Genomic DNA, 20,217 nt, shown 5'->3' with positions numbered 1-20,217 from the left:
TAGGCAGATTTTGTCACATTCAAACAGAGTCACATAGCTGTTTCCCTGTTTCAAGTCTTAAACTAAGCTAAGTTATGATACGCTAAAGATTGCAGACTCCTGCGTCACATTTAACAGATGGACACGAGAGTGGTATAGACCTTCTCAAGAAAGCAAATAAGTGTATTACAATGTCAAATTATTCCTGTATTGCTTAATAGCAGTTTGGTCAGGTTCTAGTCTATATCGACAATGTTTCATTAACGGGATTGATCAGGTGGCGCCAGAAATTCTGCTGGATGTCCCTAGCTATCGGCCAGATGTCTCTCACCTACGGCTTTCTTTGTGTTGGCATTCTAAACTCCGGTAGATTTATGAGGTCTATGGTTAACTGCTCCTCAGATCTCTGCAGGGTAAATCAAGACAGCAATCTGTGCAATCTGAGTTTTCTGTTGCATGACTAAAACAACTTTTGAACGTACACATGTTCCACCCAAAAAAGTTCCTTCCTGAGGCTATTTTGCAGAGGCACCATTAAGTCTGGCGCCCATGCTGTGTGGACTAGCCAGACCCTCCTCCGCAGCGCTGTGGAGGAACGTCTGGCAATGCGAGACTATCTTCTGGGTAACACATTCTGGTACACAGGGATGTTATCAAAATAAATGTCCCATTTAAAGTTATTTTCTCATCTTACAATAAATTGTAAATGTTACAATGATTTCTGTCTACTGGCACTCCAGAGGTAACATATTGCAGTTCAAAGCAATATTACACATCAATACAGCAGTAAAACACCTTTTTAAAATATCCTTCATGACTTTGTACATGTACCTCACAGCTACCGATTTAAATTAAATACAATAAAATTTAAAAAAAGACACAATTGCAAAGAGACAGTTGAAATGAGTGGAAATGACACAGCTACCGTAACGGTACAAAAGACTTGAGGTGAAACTGTCGCCCTGTTATTGAACGCTGTGACTGAACGGTGTCGTCTAAAGTCATCATAAAGTTTGTTTGAAGTTTGCTCCCTGCTGAGCGATGAAGTCGGTCAGATGAACTTTCAGTCTGCTTTTATTTCATGGATTCATGACACTTTTGCACATGCCGGTGGTTTTCAAGTAGCGATTTAAACACATCAAAAAAGCATGTTTTTAATTTTTGTCTTTGAGTCAAAGGCATTCCAATGTTTGATGGGCGAAAGATGAGTGTGCTGGATTTTCTTCATTGTGAAAATATCTGTGTGTTGAGATTATGCTCCATAGTTATATCATCTTTGGATGCCTCCACACACAGGCCAGTCAGATGTAAACATATGCTGAGTGTCATTGAATGCCATCAATAAAGTAACATATTTGATTGTGTTTTCTTCCCTTTTATCTCCATAAGTTAAAATCCATAATTGTTGGTTGGTCTTCAGGTTTCCTTGGCGCAGTGTTCTTCACGGTCTATTATCTTTGGCCAAGGAGTGCATCATCCAGTTGACCTTCGTCTTCCAGCTCTCACGCAGAGCTTCGTTGAACTTCACTTTGAAATTCTTCAGGGCCTCTTCCTCTGATTTTCCCAAAGCTAAAGAGTCCTTTTGAAAAACAAAAGGACAAAACATTGTCAACAACATCATCATCATCATCATCATCATCATCATCATCAGCCGCACCAGCAGCATCACCATCACCATCAGCAGCGTCATCATCAGCCGCAGCAGCAGCAGCAGCATCACCATCATCATTATCATCAGCCGCAGCAGCAATATTATCATCATCATCAGCAACAGCAGCAGCAGCAGCATTACCATCATCAGCCACAGCAGCATCATTATCATCATCATCAGCAGCAGCAGCAGCTGCAGCCGCAGCAGCATAATAGTTGCATACCTTTAGATACTGGATGTCTTTGAAGGAGGTGAGCTCTGGCAGTCCTGCTGCCTTCATCATGGCAAAGAGGTTGACAAACAGCATCCCGTTTCGACACAGGATCTTATAGGCCCGCTCACAGTACTCCCTGAATCTGACAACATGATGCAATAATCAGTCATCTGTTATAAAGTATGATAACAGAATCTTAGATCAGTAAACAGATTGATACCTCTCAAACTTCTCACTGTTGTTCGTCCTTCCTTGTTGGATCACATGGACAAAGTCATAAGTCAAGATAAAAGGCACACGCTCCCTGTTGATTCCCAGTTTCCGCTTGAAGTTGCCCAAGAAATGCCCGAAGTCAATGTGGAACAGCTGAGGATCAAAGGTGAACATGACTTATGAATCACTGAACACAGTCATATTGATGCTACATGTTAAAGACTCCCTAACTGCTGAATGACCTGAAGGATTTCTCTCCAACGTTACCTAATCTAACGAAAAACTCAATTAAAAGTTCAATTAAAAGTCACAACTAAGTATTGTTTAGGTTGTTAAAAAGAATTTGAAACTTACAAACCTTGGCTTGGAAGAGTAATTTGTGTTTTTTAAACATTATGCAGTGACAACTACTATACTATTTTTGGCAACTGTAGTAAGTGTTCTGCTACATACTACATTATGAAGCAGAGCACAGGTAAAGTCAGGTTAACAAACTTCCCACTTTATGTCTAATCGCACCCTTGTGGTAGATTTCAGTGTTGTAATGTGATGATAATGTGATTTACAGTGGTAAACCCCACCTGTCCAGTTTCCCTGATCATGATATTGTCGTTGTGACGATCTCCAATGCCCAGGACGTAAGTAGCTACACAGTAGCCAGCACAGGACAGTGTGAACTCCTCTATTGCTCGATCAAGTTTGTCCCTGTTGACAAAAAAGATCAGAGAAACAAGAAAGCAAAGAATGAGTGGGTTTACAGTACATTTACACTTCTTTCTTCTCTGCATAACTACTATACTATACTACACACACACACACACACACACACACACACACACACACACACACACACACACACACACACACACACACACACACACACACACACACACACACACACACACACACACACACACACACACAAGGAAGGATTTCCTCACTGCTATATAAATATTCACAGCAGGAGTTCCTGTGGCCTAATAATGATTGACTGTCATGTCCTTTCACAGTCTAGAGGTCACGGAGGTTCACTGTGTTCAGCTTTGACTAATTTCCTCCGCTCCATTGCGGGTGCTGCAGCATTTCGAGCTAATTATCTTTCTGTTCTGTCGTGCAGTCAGCCGGGCCTGTCTTGCCAATGTGACGTACAAAGGCTTGTTCATTACAGAGAATGGTTTTCTCTCTTCAAGGAGCTTTTAGAAGAGACAAGACCTTCAGACTGTCTGGCACCAAATAAAAATCTACTCTCACTTAATATCACTAAACCCGTAGTTGCCTATGCACTTTGTGTTGGTCTGTCACGGTTTTAAAATGCTGCACAAAATAAATACTTTGAAGTAAACACTTCAAACAACACACACAGACATCCAGAGGGCATTTCTGAAAACATAACTCCTATCATAGATGGAAAAAAATATTTTTCTCTATACTGTCAAGAAAAAACACCTTCATACTCTACCTGTGTTCCAACTAAAGCTACATACATTTAGCATTTTTAACTACTATATAAAAATTTGAAAATGGTTTATAAACGTAAACACACTATGATGTTGTTATAAGCAGATATAAGAACATTTACATTTACTAATGTACAGAATTGTTCAACAATTACAACCTCTGCTATGAAGACATATTTTATATTATAATTTTTTTTGCATGTATTTGTACTGAAAACCAGAGATGCGCCAATATAAATTCACAGAAAAGATACAGGTTCCAGTTTTTGTTTTGTTTTTTGTATTCCCAAAATATAATTCAAAAAATAATAATGAAAAAAAAGAGTAAATAAACTGAAAAAAACAAACAAAAAAGGGACAAAAATAAATAAATAAAAAAGATTGAAACAGACACCATAAGGAGAGAGGATGGCCAGGACACCTGTTTCAAGAAGAAAAATAATAACTTAGATGCGATGACAATCAGAGTGTTAACATAGGAAATGACAGGCTGCCATCTTGTATGGAATTGGGAAGATGAGCCTCTCAGTTTATATTTCACCTTTTCTAATGCCAGAAAAGACATCAAATCAGACAGCCAGGATGTGGCAGGGGGAGGGTTGGGGCTTTTCCAGTGTAACAAAGTATGTCTACGGGCAATGAGTGAAGCAAAAGCAATAACATCTAAGTGTTTATTGGAGAGACTGACCAGTGCAGGAGGTACCCCAAAGATAGCTGTCTTTAGGGCTTTACCAATTTTGGACAGAGGAAAAATGTATGGGTATGATCGTCTGGCGATGAGCTGCATCGGTCACAGATATTATCAGTACCTGGGAATAAACGGCTTAGCCTAGCTTTTGTAAAATTAATTTTATGTAGGACCTTGAATTGACTAAAGCTTAGACGTGCACAAGAAGATGAGGAATTGATTCTAATTAGAGCCCTTTCCCACCATTCGTCCGTCAAATTAAACTTAAGCTCCCCTTCCCACTTGCCCCTGACCTTCACAAGAGAGACCGGACTCCCCGATGATATAGATTCGTATAAAGCTGAGATCGAACCACGTTTCTTAGTCATCGAGAGCACCACATCAACCCAAGAGTCCGTTGGGCGAAGGGGAAACAAACCAAAGTATTTACGTGCATATTCTCGGACTTGGAAAAAAACGGAACAGGGGCGACTGGGGCAAATTGTACTTGGCAGAGAGATCATTAAAGGTAGCAAATGTACCATGAAGATACAGATTTGAAAAACAAAATCAAACCCCTCTCTCTCCACAGAGCGAAAGCTGCATCCAACTTATGAGGAAGAAACAGGTGATTATTACAAATAGGACTGCGTGGAGAGGGTGCAAGTAGCTTGAAATGCTGCCTGAATTGATTCCAAATTTTTACAGTGGAGAGTACAATAGGGTTTTTGATGTACGAAGGACAACAGGAGGCCAAAGGTGCACAAACAAGAGCTGTCAACAAAGACGGACGAGAAGAATTATCTTCCAAGACACACCAATCCGGTTTAGAGAGGCTGCACCAAGCCTGAATTTTATCAATGTTGCCCAGTAATAAAATATCTTCTATTATTAAACTGTGTTTTACTATGTTGTCATTTATTTTCTGTTTATATACCAGCCTCTACTGGGGAGGAGTTACAGTTGTTGACAAATATATCAATAAACAATTACACCTACATTATAGTGTGTCATAGACCATTTATTACTTATACTGTTTATAAATAATTAAAAAGGGGGGAGGATTAAAATAAAGTGTTACTGACAATACTAAATATGTCTGTTTAAAACAGAGCCAGTGGATGTGACACACACTTCACTGTGTTTCAATTCCATATTATATAAAAATACTGCACATGCTCTTGTTGGTGCATTTTTTGGTATTTCTTTTTCACAAATCTTGAACATACTTTGCCATTTTGTAATAACAGGAAATAACACAAATTGTGCATCAAGAGACGTCGGTGAAAATGTGACACTGCAATGTTAATGCCCATTTTAAATTTTAAAAACTTCACAAAGGGAAGTACAAAATGTATTTGTGTTGTGAACACTACATACTAACAAAACATGACTAGAACTAGTATAACATATGTATTTGGGACACAGCTTATGACAGAGCTGGCACTTGGGGATCCCCCCCACAAGGTGCTGGGGAAAATCACTGGGTAAAAAGGCCCATTTGAGTGGTTTTGCTCATCGTGATACACAATTTGAAAATGGATGGATGGGTGCAACTCTGTGGCTCTGAACAGCGTTTGTTGTTTATATAATAGACCCAGTGCTGGGTTCCTGGGGTTAAAGAGGGTCATCAGATCAACATAGTAAAATATGACATTCTGAAGCTTCCAATAGTGTGTCGAAGTTGTTCGTCATACTCACTCAGGATTCTTAGATTTGAGCCAGTTGAGCAGGGCATCCTTGTTGAAGGCAGCGGTGGCAGCACTGTTGCTGCTGTTACGTTGGATGTTGGCGATAGTGTCTGAGTTCTTCACTACCTCGATGAGCCCCATCTTGTTCCCAGTGGACAAGCAGCCATATGGGATCATCCTGTGAGCGTGTGGTGAAATTAACGTTATGAGGTTGGTCTAGACGAGCTCCTTGCAAAAAGCAAAAGCAAACAGCTGCTCCCACTGTACCTGAGATCCAGGCCTTCTCTCTTCCATAAATTCTCCATGAGCTGGATCATTTGGAGGGTCAACATGTCTTGTCGAAGATCTAAAGGTGATGAGTGAAGAAAGGTGAAATAACAAATATATATCTTCATTTCACAGTAATAAAAGATGTAAATGTCATGCTAACTTTCACCCTGGTACTGTTTGACTTCTAACCTTCCTCTTTGAATTTAGGGGACCTCCCCTCCCAAACCTGCTGGGTAAGTTTATCTTTCCGGTGCATGTATAACTACAGCTTCAATTTTGACACTGTGTGGCTACTGTATGTTAATGTGTACTGAATGTGTATTTGTATCTCACCATCACCGTTCTTGAAGATGATGCCCACCATGTCTTCTTGAGTGAAGGGATTATACATCAGCCAGATCGGCTTCATCTTGGAGTCCATAAACCTGCACTTGTCTGCACTGCAACAGCAAACACACTCATTATAACCTCATCAGATTCACGGTGTGAGTGAAGACAATAATATGCACGTTGAAAGTTTAGAAAATGCCTGTCTTTCCAAATACATTGCCATTTTTTTATTACCCTGGTGACATTTTACTTACTTTACTTGTTAAATATTTATGTCCCCTGTGGGCCACTGTAGGAAATGGGGAAATTCTGTTCAGGGCAAACAAGCTACGAGCTAACACTATTAAAAAAACATTGCTCAAGGGGATGCAGATTAACAGGTTGGGGACAGATTAAAAAAAGAGGCACCATCCTCATCTGTTTTCAAGGGTTTTAGTGATGAAAAATAAGTGTAAGATTCAAAAGTCTACTGGTACTGTAATGACTAAGGGTTAATTTGAATATATGCTATGTAAATTAATTATTTTGTAATTCAGTAAACCTAGAGAGACCAAAACTGCCCTTGAAAATCCAATTAAGGAGTCAAAAAATGTAATTTGTCGCATGTGTGTGTGTCTGACACTAACCAGATCTCAGCGAGGATGATGCTGGGGTTGAGTGGTGACAGCAGGTCTGACAGAGCCTCCAGGTAGGACTCCTGTCTGATACACAGCTTCAGGTCATCAGCTGTCATCTTCTGGGAGCCTGACTTAACAAAGTCACTCAGGGCCTTCATTTTGCCCAGAGCCTCGTTCTATGTGGGGAGAGGTAGGGTCGAGATTTAATACAAAAAAACAAACACATAATTGACGTCAGAGCTTGACGTCAGTGTGTATCGGTGTGATAAGATTACCTGTTTGCTTAAAAGCTTGATGTGGTGGATGTTTCCCCTGCAGTAGGCCTCCAGAATCAGCCCAAAACGCAAACTTACAGACGCAACGTGAATCTCTGACCTACGATAAACATAAATTCTCCTGTCAAACAAAAGGCTGCAGATGATGCACAAAATCTTGTGTTTTTTGTTGGGCTGCATCTCACCTGAGATGCCAAAACAGAAAGTGTCCAATCCTCCAGTTGGACAAAGCCCTTTCTAGCAGGAAAGTGGTGAGGTCACAGTCCAAGTAAGACTCGTACTTCAGGACCTGGACCAGCTGGATTAAGTACTGCAGCAGTTCATCATCACTGTGTGCAGAGAAAATCTTCCATGAATGACTACACTGTTAAAATTCAAAATGTGTGATGCTACATGGGTACAGGAACCATGAACTTAATAAATATGTGTGTACCTGAGCTTCCTGAGGCATCTGATTGTGAAAGAACGGACCACTGGGTCGGGAAAACTGTAGTCCAAGAGCTCCAAGGCATGAATGGCAGGGAGGTCCCGCCAGGTCCTCAGTAAACTCATCATCTGAGGACATCATGAGGAGGACAATTAAAGCTCTCATGTGTTTGATGACAGATCTTTGGGTTTGGGGCTCATGCTGGACAAAATAAGCACTACTTATCTGGTGATCCCCTGACTTTTACAGCAACTAATTCAACAATTTAATTCAGAATGAATAGACAAGCAGGTCAAGTCATTTAGCAGAGACAAAACAGACAGTATTTCTGTACGTTGTGAGGACTTAAATCTGTTTTTCTATATGTCCCAGGTGTTTTATGTGTTTGGCAAACATTTCCAGACCACTTACAGAAACACAAAATGGATCATCTCTTCCACAACTCTCCATTTATACCTGAACTACGTCCTCGCGCCGATTCCACTTGGTGATAAGGAGCAGCTTGGACAGACTTTCATGATAATGATCGCGGACTTCTGTGCGGAGCTTCCACAAGAGGTCCTTTTCATCCTCGAAAAACTCAGTGTGGTTTTTGTTGTCCATGATTTCTTTTAGTTTCATGCACTGCAGAGAACAAAATTTGCCGAAAACATATTCATAAAAATATGTGGTCAGCAAGAAACAACTGCTGTTTGTTTGTTTTTAACCTTTAGCTGAGTGAGAGATGTAAAATGTGAGATTTAGAAAGTCTTACCTCTTCTTTTGTGACAATAGCTGCATCACCATTCTTCTCCATGTCACTCACCTGAAAACAGATGAGGATTTTTTGACTGATTGTAATAAAAATTAAACTGTAAGTATGTACTTATAAAAAAAAACTTTTGAGAATAAGTACCTTGTCCAGTGGAGGGTAATAGAGAGGATGTGGCCGGATGTTAGGGAAGCGAATGAGAAGCCCGGCAGCACTGTCCACATTGGGGTTCTTCTCGACTGTTCCCATTGGGTTCAACAGGTCACTTTTGTCATCTGCAATAATAATGTCATACAAGAAATGTGCCATTAGATGCTTCGGTCTACTTAGTGAGTACATTTTCATATTCAAATCCCTCAAATATCTCTAAAAGTGACAGCACGTGTTAAACTTGCTGCTCCAAACTGCAAAGAAAGATCAAATCATTTTAGTTAATAAACATGTAGACATAATTTACAGACTTGTTTTTTTTAAAACTGCTATTTCCACATCCTCAAAAGGCAATCTTGTGCAAACACATAATGTGTAAATATGTGGTTTTTTGATGGCGCCGTGTGTCATTTTCACTGTGGTGCTGCCAGGCACTGTGGGAGAGGCTGTTAACATGTAAGGTGTTTCTGAAGAGGAGGAAATGTAAGAAAAGAGAAGGCCTGAAAGTACCAGGAACAGATGGCCATGTGGACAAGAGGAACTCCCCAGTCTTCAGCTGGTCCTTGTAGTCGAACACCATGGTGTTCACCCAGGCTATCGGACAATCCTAAAGAGAGGGACAGGGAGGATTAGGTTTGTTGATTGGCTTTGAATATCATCTGCACACAGTAAAAATCATGCACTAATTTTCAATCAAATTTACATTAAGATTTGATTATCAGGTCAACAAATGTTGTAATTATTTTTTATCATAACACATTGTCCTTTGTAGTAATTTGTCTGTCAAATTAGTCAAAAATAAGTTTAACAGCCAACTCATTTTTGCAACATTTAAAAAAACATCTATATTTAAGATTCTTTAAAAATAAAATAATTTACATTAATTAATCTCAAACGTACTGAATTATTAAATCTCACTTGTATGACAATTGATTTATTTTAGACGTTCATTTGAATTCAAATCGAATAGCATTAAGAAAACGTAAATATTTTAATGACATAAAAAAAGTTTAAAAGGGTGGTCGTGGCAACTTTTACTTTATAATTCATCGTGTTAAATAATAAAGTGTGAGCTTCTGGTATAAAATGCACAGTGATGTTACATTTATAAGGTCTAAATTTTGCATGTAAAGCAGCAACAATAGAAATAAGATCCAGGCAGCGATCAGCAGAAAAAAATAACTTGACAATCCATTAAAAACAAAAATGCAAAAAAAGAATAAAAATGTATCACAAATACCCCCCCAAAAAAACCAAACACATTAAGGCTGAATGCACCCGGCTAAAAAAAGGGACGATGCACATATACAAGAATGGCTAAAATAGCTCAACTTCTGTCTGTCTGCAGGACTTCTCTTCCAGGCATAAGAAGAGAGAAGTGGCTCAGAAAGCAGAAGTGGACTCAGAGCCCATAAACACACCTGGGCACCATGTTTGGGCAGACCTCGGAAACATGTTGCCCATAGCCTCTGCAACGCTTCAAAACAAGATAGGCTGAGACCACAGCGGCAGTAAAAAGGGGAATTTGTTGTTGTTCACTGTACTTGTCAGTGTGCAGGGAGTGGGTGTGTGGAGTCTCTTGGTGTAGTACTACTGCTGTTGTTGTTGTTGTTGTTGTTGTTGTAGTTTCATGCATAAAACAGGATTTAGTTCAAATAAATAAATGGCAAGAGGATGGTAAAACTTTAAACGCTGTGTGCCTCTATTGGTATATCATTCATGTTACTAATAGTGGCATTAAGTAGCATATTCCTTTATAAAAATGTATGAATGTAATTGGGGAAGCAACTAATAGTAATCTTTTATTATTGATTAATCTGTTGATTATTTTCTATAATAATTCTTAATCTTCGATTATTTCATGATGACAATATTTGCACAGTATTTATGCCTCTACTCTAACCTGTCCCCAGTACAGGCCTTAAAGATAAAAGTAAATGAAAAGGTAAAATGCTCAGTGGTCGGGTGAGCTGTAAGTATTAACGCCCCCTGTGAAGATGAATTTAGAATTCCTTGAAAATGTCCGTCAATTCCTTCCTTCCTTGGAGTGATGTGCAGATAAAAGAGCTGAAGCGGATGAAATGTTAACCGCAGCCTTGCCACTGAACACACTTGCACAACCAGACGCAGCAGCAAAACACACCCACACAGCACACACTGACTACACGCACTACACAATAGAGAGGAAACAGATCTGTTTGTGCTTGCTAACAAATTCACACCCACCAGCCCAAAACACTTGCCCGTGCCATCACAAGTTGTATACTAAGGCCCAGAAATGGCACAAAGTTTATGACAAACTCACCGCTTTCTTGTTCTTCTTTTTAGTGCCGCGGGGTTTCTTGGCTTTCTCAATGACAGCATAGAGTGCAAAGCACAGGCGGCTCATGCGAGGCAGGTCAGCCACATTTATGTCAAACTCCAGCTTCTGATCCCACAGCGGCTCAGAGCACACTGTCACCTCGGAGGTTGTCACCACCTTACAGAGGAGTTCGCTGCCATGAAACAGACCGGCCTGCACAACAAGCTGAAGGGGATACACACATACACAGAAGTGATTAGACGAAAGGCATGGCATGTGGTTTGAATGCTGAAGAGTTTGTGTGAGGGAGATTGTTTGTGGAAGATGTACAGACTTCACGAGATGATTCAGAGTTTCCTGTGTCACTCGGGCTATGAGTCAAAGAGTCTACACATTCATAATGTAAGCAGGTCGCGACACCTTTCAGTGCTATGCAAAGCCTGCCCCAAAATGATAAACAACCAGAACACATTTGATATTGTACAGCCTTTAAGCTCCTGCCTTTTGCCAAATCAAGATAGTCTGAATCTATATTTACAAAATACGTGAGTGGTTATTCTCCCCCAGGGTGTGTTTTCAAACCTCTGGTTGCCAACTGCAGACGTGACTGATAATTATGTGACAGGACAAATTTGCCATGAGTCATGATGTGCTCTAAGGCAGCAGCCGGAAGTGCACTTACACTTAATAACCCATCTAAACAGTAACATAGTTAGTTATGAAACTCAATCACAAACACAGACGCACACATTAACAGAGTCCCCTACAGTACTTATCTTCTCACTCTATTTCTTGTTTGTCAATTTGGTAAAACATAAAATAAAATAGAAAAAGAGAGAGAATATGGAGTATTACTGGATATTTCACATGCTCATTTACATGGAAACATCCTTTAACAAACATTTTAACAAACACTGCCACTTAGGTCAGGGGCCTGTTTGCAATAGTAACAAAATGGCTGCATCGCCTTCAAAAAAAAGAAGTGCATTGAAAGCGAGAGAGGGAGAGACAGCATGCAGTCTGTCTTTTTCTTAGAATCTAGGCCTCAGAATGAGATGTAAAAAGCAGATAGGCCCTCCCCACTTCCTGTTTTGAAGTTTCAACCAACCGCCTTGATGAATTATGGGAAACGTGTGGTCTAGACCATGTGACCCCCCCTGTCATTTACATGTCAACCCCGCTATTTCTACAACTGAAATTGAGATATTGGTAAACAAGTGAATGCCACATTTCATTGAGCAACAAACCCACGCAAAACCACACCAACCTTCATTCCTTCGTCTGCATTGACTCGGCTGCCCTGCAGCAGGTGAATGTAGAAAGGCTCATTGATGGACCACAGAGATGAGGTGTTCTGCTGTAGGAAGGAGTCACAAGAGAGAAAACTGTCTTTTTTTTTTCTTCCATTTTTTTACACTAAAACTTCAATAATAGTCTAATGTCACAAAACTGTTGCTACAATTTCCTGTTTGGCAACACATCAACAAACAGATACACAACAATGTACGCTTTAAAGTAAAAAAAGGGAAAAACAGCGTAAAAAACGGACAGACAGCCCTTAAGGTTCTTTGATTACGTCTGAAAAACATGTTATTTTATTGTTCGTTATCGCTCTTATTTCTAGTTTAGTCTAGTAGTGTTTACCAGTGCAGCAAGTGGGTAATATGTTTCTGTATGTTACACTACAGTAAAGGCAAGCAAAGGTGTAAAGCGTAAATGATGAACATTGTGTTGCACAGGATGTTTCAAGTGTGCCAAAGTCCGCAGTCTGGTTGAGGAACAACTGTGATGAGGAGAGAGAGAAAGAGTTGCTGCTCTGTTAATGAAAGACGACAGCCGTCCGCTGAACTCTTACCTTCTTCAGGGGCAGTGGAGGAGGTCTGGACAAGGAGCGAGTCTTGTACCCCTGGCTGCACATTCTGCCCTGCTCCTCCTGGTATTTGCTGATGGTGGAGTGGTGCACCATGGTTAGATGAGGGATCTGGTTATTTCTCAAACACGAGAACATGTACTGTAAAAGAAGACAGAGATAGACAAGACAGAAGATTGTTTTGTTAACTGGTGCAGCCATCAGTCTGCTCACCCACAGATATTTCCCAGTGTTCTGATAACACTGGTTAGCTCCTGGAGGCTGTTTATTTGCTGTAGGTTAATGCAACGGAAATCTCATTATTTGTGGATGGATGCAGGTCCTTTCTGCAGGGCTGCTAGACAGATATGAGTCACATCTGCAGGTAGCTGGAGTTTCAAAGTCAACAGCGGAGTCTCCTGCCACCAAAACCTTGACTCATCCCACTCCTGATCTGACAGTCAATTCAGCTATTATAGACCACCTGCACAAGGCAAGACTCACAGGCAGAAAAGAAAATAAATTCACCCACATCCACTGAGAACTTTAGTGCCTATAAAGTGTTCTTAATCGTTCTCCACAAACGTATCCAAATCAAACACAATTATCTATTTTGATTGCATAATTATTCACCCACTTACGATGACACCCCTAAAAAAAACAAATCTACAGTAAGAAGATTAAAAAAAAATACCAACCAGGGGGAGGACGCAAGAACCATTTCCAAATGCACTGTATATTCCACAGTTATGTCAATCACAAAAAAATGGCACAGCTGTATCCTTAGAAATCCTCAGCTGATCAAGATGCCCATATGCTTAGCGATTCACAGCTTTATGGCAAGAAGAAAGCGATTGTTGGAAAGAATTGACATGACATCTGGATTAATGTTTGCTTGGAGGCATGTGGGAGCCTCTAAAACAAAGTGGAGGAAGATTTGATGGTCTGATGAGATGAGAATTTAACTCTAACTTTTTGCTCATCATACTAATCGCTGTGTGGCATAATCACACCATCACAACTAAGAAGCATCATGTTGCGGGGATGCTTCTCTGCAGCAGGCCCTGAAGGCTTGCGAGGGTAAGTGAATGCAGCAAAATACAAAACTGTATCATAGAGGAAAATTGACTTCAGTCTGATTGAGAACTTAGATTAGGGACTGTTCGTTATTTATTTAAGGGGCCACCGGAGGAGTTTTGGGACCTTTAGTCAAAATAGACCTGACCCTCCCTTCATCAGCAATACATTTTGGATGACCCTCCAACACAACTGTGAGAAAAAAAGATGACCCTCCCCAAGAATTTATTGTACTGATTTGCGGTTGGTAAAGCTGTACAGATACCCATTGTTTTTTTACAGCCATGACATAGGTGGCTAAACGGCCAAAACAATAAGAGAAGAAAAAAGCAGCTGTATTTCCACACAGAACAGCTTTGCTCAAAGACGCTGCTGCTGCGGTCACTCACTTTGAACTGGCACATGGGATGTTTCCCATAGATGAACTCCCACCTCCCGTTGACCTGTAAAGTGTAGTCCTCGGGCTCTTGTCGCACTGAGCGAAAGACGGTGGCCTTCTTCTTCAGGGCGCTCTTCATCAGAGCCAATGGAAAGTCCTGAATGCCCTGCTGCAGCATGAAGCTTTCCTGTGAGAGACATATTAATACAAATAAAGGTGCCGGCTTTACAGAAAATCACACAATATGTTGCTCTTGTGTTGCCCCAGAGTGATGCTTTGAGGGTGGTGTTTTTGGTTGTGGGAGCGGGATTTCCAAAGGTGCTCACATTTACTTAAAATCATTCTTTGATTTGTCTCAATAACCTTTACAAATATGACTCATAAAAACGACAACAGCAGATCAACTCACATCACAAGCCTCAAACTTAACGTTGATGAAAATCTTGGTGTTTTTTGACTTCACGCTCCCACACTCCGGCGGAGAGCAGCACGGCTCCAGGTCACAGGGGAAGCTGTATTCCATCCACTGCTGCCATGGCAACATCTGCCGCTCCTGAGCTTTCTCTTCACAAAACGTACGCATCTTTGCCCGAAACTCATTCACCTCGTGGTTCTTCTGGGCCTCAAACTCATGCAGACCTGAAGAAATCATAATGAAAGCGTCAGAAAATACAAGTGAGAGGAACGCTTTGCTCATTTTGAAAGATTTCTTTATACAAACATTTACTGGATCTACCTGAGAGCCGGCCATGTTTTTAATAATTGAAAAAAAAGACTGTACAGAAACTCATAATAATCATAATGGTAGAAGCTTGCTCTAGCCGTTCACATGTTCACAGGTGTGTAAACATTTCCATGGTAGGCTAACAGTGAAGCTAAAAGTCCGTATGAATTCAACCATGTTTTATTGGCGATCTTTTGGAGAAATGCTACACTACCCACAATCCTAAGCATAGCAGCGATGTTTCTGATTGGTGGAACTTGCTGTTATCATGGAAATGTTTACCACACCCGCGAACCCGCGAACCCCCGCAAACGGCTTTGAGCAAGCTTCTACCATTGAAGTCTATGATAGTTTCTGTGCACAGTCTTGTACCTTTTCCTTTTTTACCATTTTCAAAATGTTATTTTATGGTCACCATTCATCTCGGAGCTGGTTGGCTTGGTTCCAGGTTCAAAACTATTTATATAAGCATTTAATGAAACGTCAATGGAGTTATTGAATGTGGAAAAACACTTCCGTTAAGAGCCGCAACAAAGTGGGCGGTCAATGTTGAGCTCTATATGCCACCACTGATTGGTTAGTGTCAAACAAAAAAATATTTAATATGAACAGAATGTCAGACTGAATAATGAAGTGAAACGAAATGGCAATTCAGTCTGAAACTGACATTTCGTTTCACTTCTTTAGTTTGCATCGTTGACAGTGATTCAGAGGACTGCAACCAGGATATGGTTAGGGTTAGGGTCTTATCTTAAACTTTGCAACTATACAACGATAACACCAACCACCAAAAACCTCTATATAGCAACTCAGCTCTATCAGAGGAGGAGGATGCTGACCTTTGCCAATTAACAGGCTGATTTGGGTGTTGGTGAGTTTCTCCACTCGGTCGCCCTCCCTCGCCACCAGCCTCAGAACACCCATGAAGGGCTGCACGTCACTTATGCGCCTTGATTCTTCCTCCAGTTCTTCCCTCTCTGCTGTCTGGTTGATGCAGGTGAAGACGTATGCGTCGGGATCACCCAGTGCACTGAACAGGGCCTCACTTCTGGCATTTTTCCAAACCATCTGAAACAAGAGAGCGTTTATGACCTGAAGTGTACAGCGTGTTATAATAAGAAATAATGTATTTTCTATTTATGAGGACTTTTCATATCACTTAAGGTCACCTTACAGCAGTAAGTGTGTTCTCTGGGCCTGTAAAATGTCAAACACGCTTTATCGAAACAGTGATTCAAGATATATCGACCAGCATCAACCTATTACTAAAACTACAGTCAACTAAAGTCCTGTTGAAGAAAAACACATTTGCCATCACTCTGATTTCTCCCAATTTACAAAAAAAAAAGATAAACAATTGTGCAAAAAATGACCATGGTAGTTTTTGATTCCTTGTGAATCACCCCGATTGGAAAGACATTTAATCTCTTAATCATTTTAACAGCTTCCGAGAGAATCATTACTTAACACAGCTTAATCAAACAGCCTGAAGTAGCAGAACTGTTGGCATAGAAACTGGCACAGTCACATTTAACAGCAGATCTGCTTCAGCAGAGAGCGGGCCGTGTATTCCAAGGAGAAATGCTGTAGCTCCTTCTCTAATAGTTGCATCAAAACTCCAAGATGTATCAAAGGCACAAGGGACTATTAGGTTGACCAATTTGCTTAAAAGCACATTGAGAAAATATTGTAAATAACAACAGCATTTCGTAACTGTGGTCACCAAAGCCGCAGTGCTGTGCTGCAGTCAATCAACTGCAATCTATCAGAAACACGGTGTTGTATTCTAAGAGATCAAATGCAATGTATAATGACAGTACACATTATGTGTTGGTGGCAAAAAATATTCTATTGAGGTTATTTCTGATCTCCAAAAGCAGCTACTGATAATGAATTAAATGGGGATGTGAGGGGACGTACTTTTTTTATGCTTTTGATAGTGTCGTTTGGAGAGACAGGAAATTTGAGGAAGATCCCAGTAGGCAGCAGGAAGTCCATCATGAGCTCCTGGTCCCCCTCCTCCTGCATCCCATACTTCCCCGGGGGCATGGTGACGGCCTCTCATTTACCGTCAGCTCCTCTGCTGCTCAGCGGAACACAAGCCGGCCATCCACACAGAGAAAACACAGCCAAGATTAATACGTCCCCTATTACAGTTTTTTTACAATCACTTTGCTACTAATTTCAGAACCTTGATGTCATTTTTCAAAACTCTAGACACAAAACTCAAAACAGTCATCACTTGTAACACAGGCTATCCAATGTTTAGAACATTGCATTGTGCATTCATATCTTTAAAGAAATCTTGCACTTGCACAATCACTGGTTCAAAAAACTAACTGATTGTGAAATACCATTGAAACCATTGAACAAAATCTAAAATGTATTGATGAAAAACAATACAGTACAATCACAACATAGGTTTATTTGAATCAAAGCAAAATAATTAGCTACAAAATAGAAAAGAAAAGACAGTACTTTAGAACATCAAATGCAGTGTTCCTCAACTTGCTTGTAATTTAAAAAGCAAAACAAAGGAGTGATTACGGTATTCTACATCTTCATCAACTCTGTCTTGTGGATTTGGCCGCAGGTTCTCATCTACATCGCAATGGATGTTTTCATTAGCCAAACATCTTGGAAAAAACCTTTGGGCATGGCGAACAATGTGATACGAGTATATACATATATATATATATATATATATATATATATATATATATATATATATATATATATATATACACAGTACTTTATATATAAAGTATATATAGTGTAAAGTACATATCTCAATCATCAGTAACGAGTTGGCAGAATTGGACAAGCAATTCCAAGGGCCTGCATCCATACAGTGCAGTACTGTCAATACTGTATATATATAATAGTCTTAAAGGTGGTACATGGGACCATAGAAACAGTGTCTAATAAACACAGTAAAGAATGATGATGAAATATTACATCCACAGATAATGTAGTCTAATTGGTTCATGCTCCACGCTAATTGGTGACAATGAATCTCGTTATCTTGAAACTTTCATGATCTAAACATGGAATATTGTTTGTCTGTTTATTTATTATGTACTGTATTTACCCTTTATTTACAGTATCCCGGTAAGTTGATTGAGAACAAATTCTCATTTGCAACGACGACCTGTCACATTCACACAGTTCCACATTCATACCTGGAAGCTGCCCAGTACAACCCCAGTCTGATCTGCTGGCCACTGAGCAGTATATATATATACACATACAGTACTTTATATATAAAGTATATATAAATTATATATCTCAATCATCAGTAACAAGTTGGCAGAATTGGACCAGCAATTCCAAGGGCCTGCATGCATACAGTGCAGTACTGTCAATACTGTAAATAGTCTTAAAGGTGGTACATGGGACCATAGAAACAGTGTCTGATAAACAGTAGTACATTACAGTAAAGAATGATGATGAAATATTACTTCCATAGATCATGTAGTCTAATTGGTTCATGCTCCACGCTAATTGGTGAACTCTCATGATCTAAACATGGAATATTGTTTGTCTGTTTCCATACAACTATGCATTAAGAGGAATATAACAGTTACTTATCATTTTGAGTAGTTGTATCGATTGATAGTTAGATGATTGTAATGAAATGAATAGACAATCATCTGAAATGTAATGTGTGAATTGCTTTTTGACAGATGATCTTTGTTAAATGAACAAATTATCTTAGGTTTATGTGTATTGTATCCAAGCAATTGAAAAAAGTGTCAGAGTTCTGAAAAATGTGCATTTTGATTATTGGTTGTGAGTTTTGTGTCTAGAGTTTTGAAAAATGACGTCAAGGTTCTGAAATGAATGCCAAAGTGATTGTAAAAAACTGTAACATGTGTTACTGTGCAGTGTGTTTGTTAATGATCTATCTTTACAAAGTTGTTTATTGGGATCAGAAAGCACATGCAGAGTGTGTATGACATGAATGAATGACCGACACTATGACAATAGTTGAAGGGCCTTGTTTGCACCTTATCCCTTCCTCCATCTTTTCAATGGAGTTGAAAGCATATATAAGTTTATTAATACAATATATAAAATGCTAAACTGAGGCAAGATTATTGAGATTTCTTTGTGTTTTTGGAGTGGTGCTACCAGTTTATAATCTGCAGTTTAATACTTTTATACAGTTCAATTCACACATCTCGACCTTAGCAGACTATGTTCTGTCAGAAAAATGTGCTCGGGAGTCAAATAAGGTGAAGACACACTACAAAGAAACTTCAATCCACTGAATCATACCCACAACAACAACAAAAAATACATCTTATTTTGGAAATGTGATGCCATGCTTCCTGCAAATCTATTCAGCTGACTGTGCAGGCAGAAAATTGTATTTTGAGTGTCATTTTCAATAGTTATAAAGTAATTTTACCCTATTGATTTTGGTAAGAGGAAACTTGCCCTGTGTAAGCTGCATTATCTGTATCGTAATGCCAGATGAAGGCTGATTTACGCCTGTATAAAAAATGTATTTGAATTAATTTACTAACACGTGATATTTTGCTGTTTGAGTAAAACGTGCAGCCTACAACATACCGTAAGCCTTGCCAACCCGTTAGCGCAGACACTCACCTGCCAGCTCTACAAGTCGGTCTTCTCTTCATGCTTTAATTACAGCGAAGATGGAGGCTGTAACATCACGGTGACATGGCTCGCTTCAGGCGACTTGATAGTCTGCGGATGTACCCGTGAGTTGAAATGAAGTGAGGTGTTTTAAATCCAGCTCAAACGGACGTACACAGCTCATGCAAAGCAATGAAGTGTTCCCCTGCGTCGGTCAGATGCGCCGTCATTCATGCAGTGGTGTCGTTGCGCTGACTGACCGTGAGCGGCTGCGCTCTGCCTCTCCAGCTCCCTGCGGGCCAAGGGACCGTCCACCAAAACGCGTGTTCGCGCAAAGTGAAAGTAAAACTCCCACCCTCCATCCCTAATATGTTTTTGGTTCGTTTTCCTGAAGCAACTAGTCTGATAGGCGATTAGTTTATTGACAGAAAATAAATTGACAACTACTTTGATAATTGTTATTTCAGTCATTTTTTTAAAAGCAAAAATGCCAAATATTTGGCAGTTACAGCTTCTCATATGTGCGGATAAGCTGGTTTAACACTTCATTCTTTTAATCTAATTCTTTTTGATTCAATTTGTCCTCCCA

General features: G+C 39.9%; 1 protein-coding gene across 1 annotated transcript; it reads right to left on the bottom strand.

Moving 5' to 3' along the window:
* Positions 1-529: 529 nt before the first annotated feature.
* On the bottom strand, positions 530-19,870 carry pik3cd (phosphatidylinositol-4,5-bisphosphate 3-kinase, catalytic subunit delta). Its single transcript, XM_028583025.1, has 23 exons — positions 19,638-19,870; positions 16,944-17,106; positions 15,863-16,091; positions 14,709-14,938; positions 14,310-14,486; positions 12,850-13,005; positions 12,262-12,351; positions 10,998-11,219; positions 9,203-9,299; positions 8,687-8,817; positions 8,546-8,596; positions 8,248-8,415; positions 7,798-7,919; positions 7,550-7,693; positions 7,365-7,464; positions 7,099-7,265; positions 6,476-6,582; positions 6,140-6,218; positions 5,883-6,050; positions 2,639-2,762; positions 2,065-2,210; positions 1,854-1,986; positions 530-1,558 (listed from the first exon to the last, which is right to left on the bottom strand). The coding sequence occupies exons 2-23, from the start codon at positions 17,070-17,072 to the stop codon at positions 1,421-1,423; spliced, it is 3,108 nt and encodes a 1,035-aa protein (XP_028438826.1). The 5' UTR covers positions 17,073-17,106; positions 19,638-19,870; the 3' UTR covers positions 530-1,420.
* Between the last annotated feature and the right edge of the window lie 347 nt (positions 19,871-20,217).

This window comes from Perca flavescens, chromosome 7 (genome assembly GCF_004354835.1).
Source record: "Perca flavescens isolate YP-PL-M2 chromosome 7, PFLA_1.0, whole genome shotgun sequence".
Lineage (NCBI taxonomy): Eukaryota > Metazoa > Chordata > Actinopteri > Perciformes > Percidae > Perca > Perca flavescens.
The sequence above is the reverse complement of the archived record's forward strand: the minus strand, read 5'-3'. Positions and strand labels throughout refer to the sequence as shown.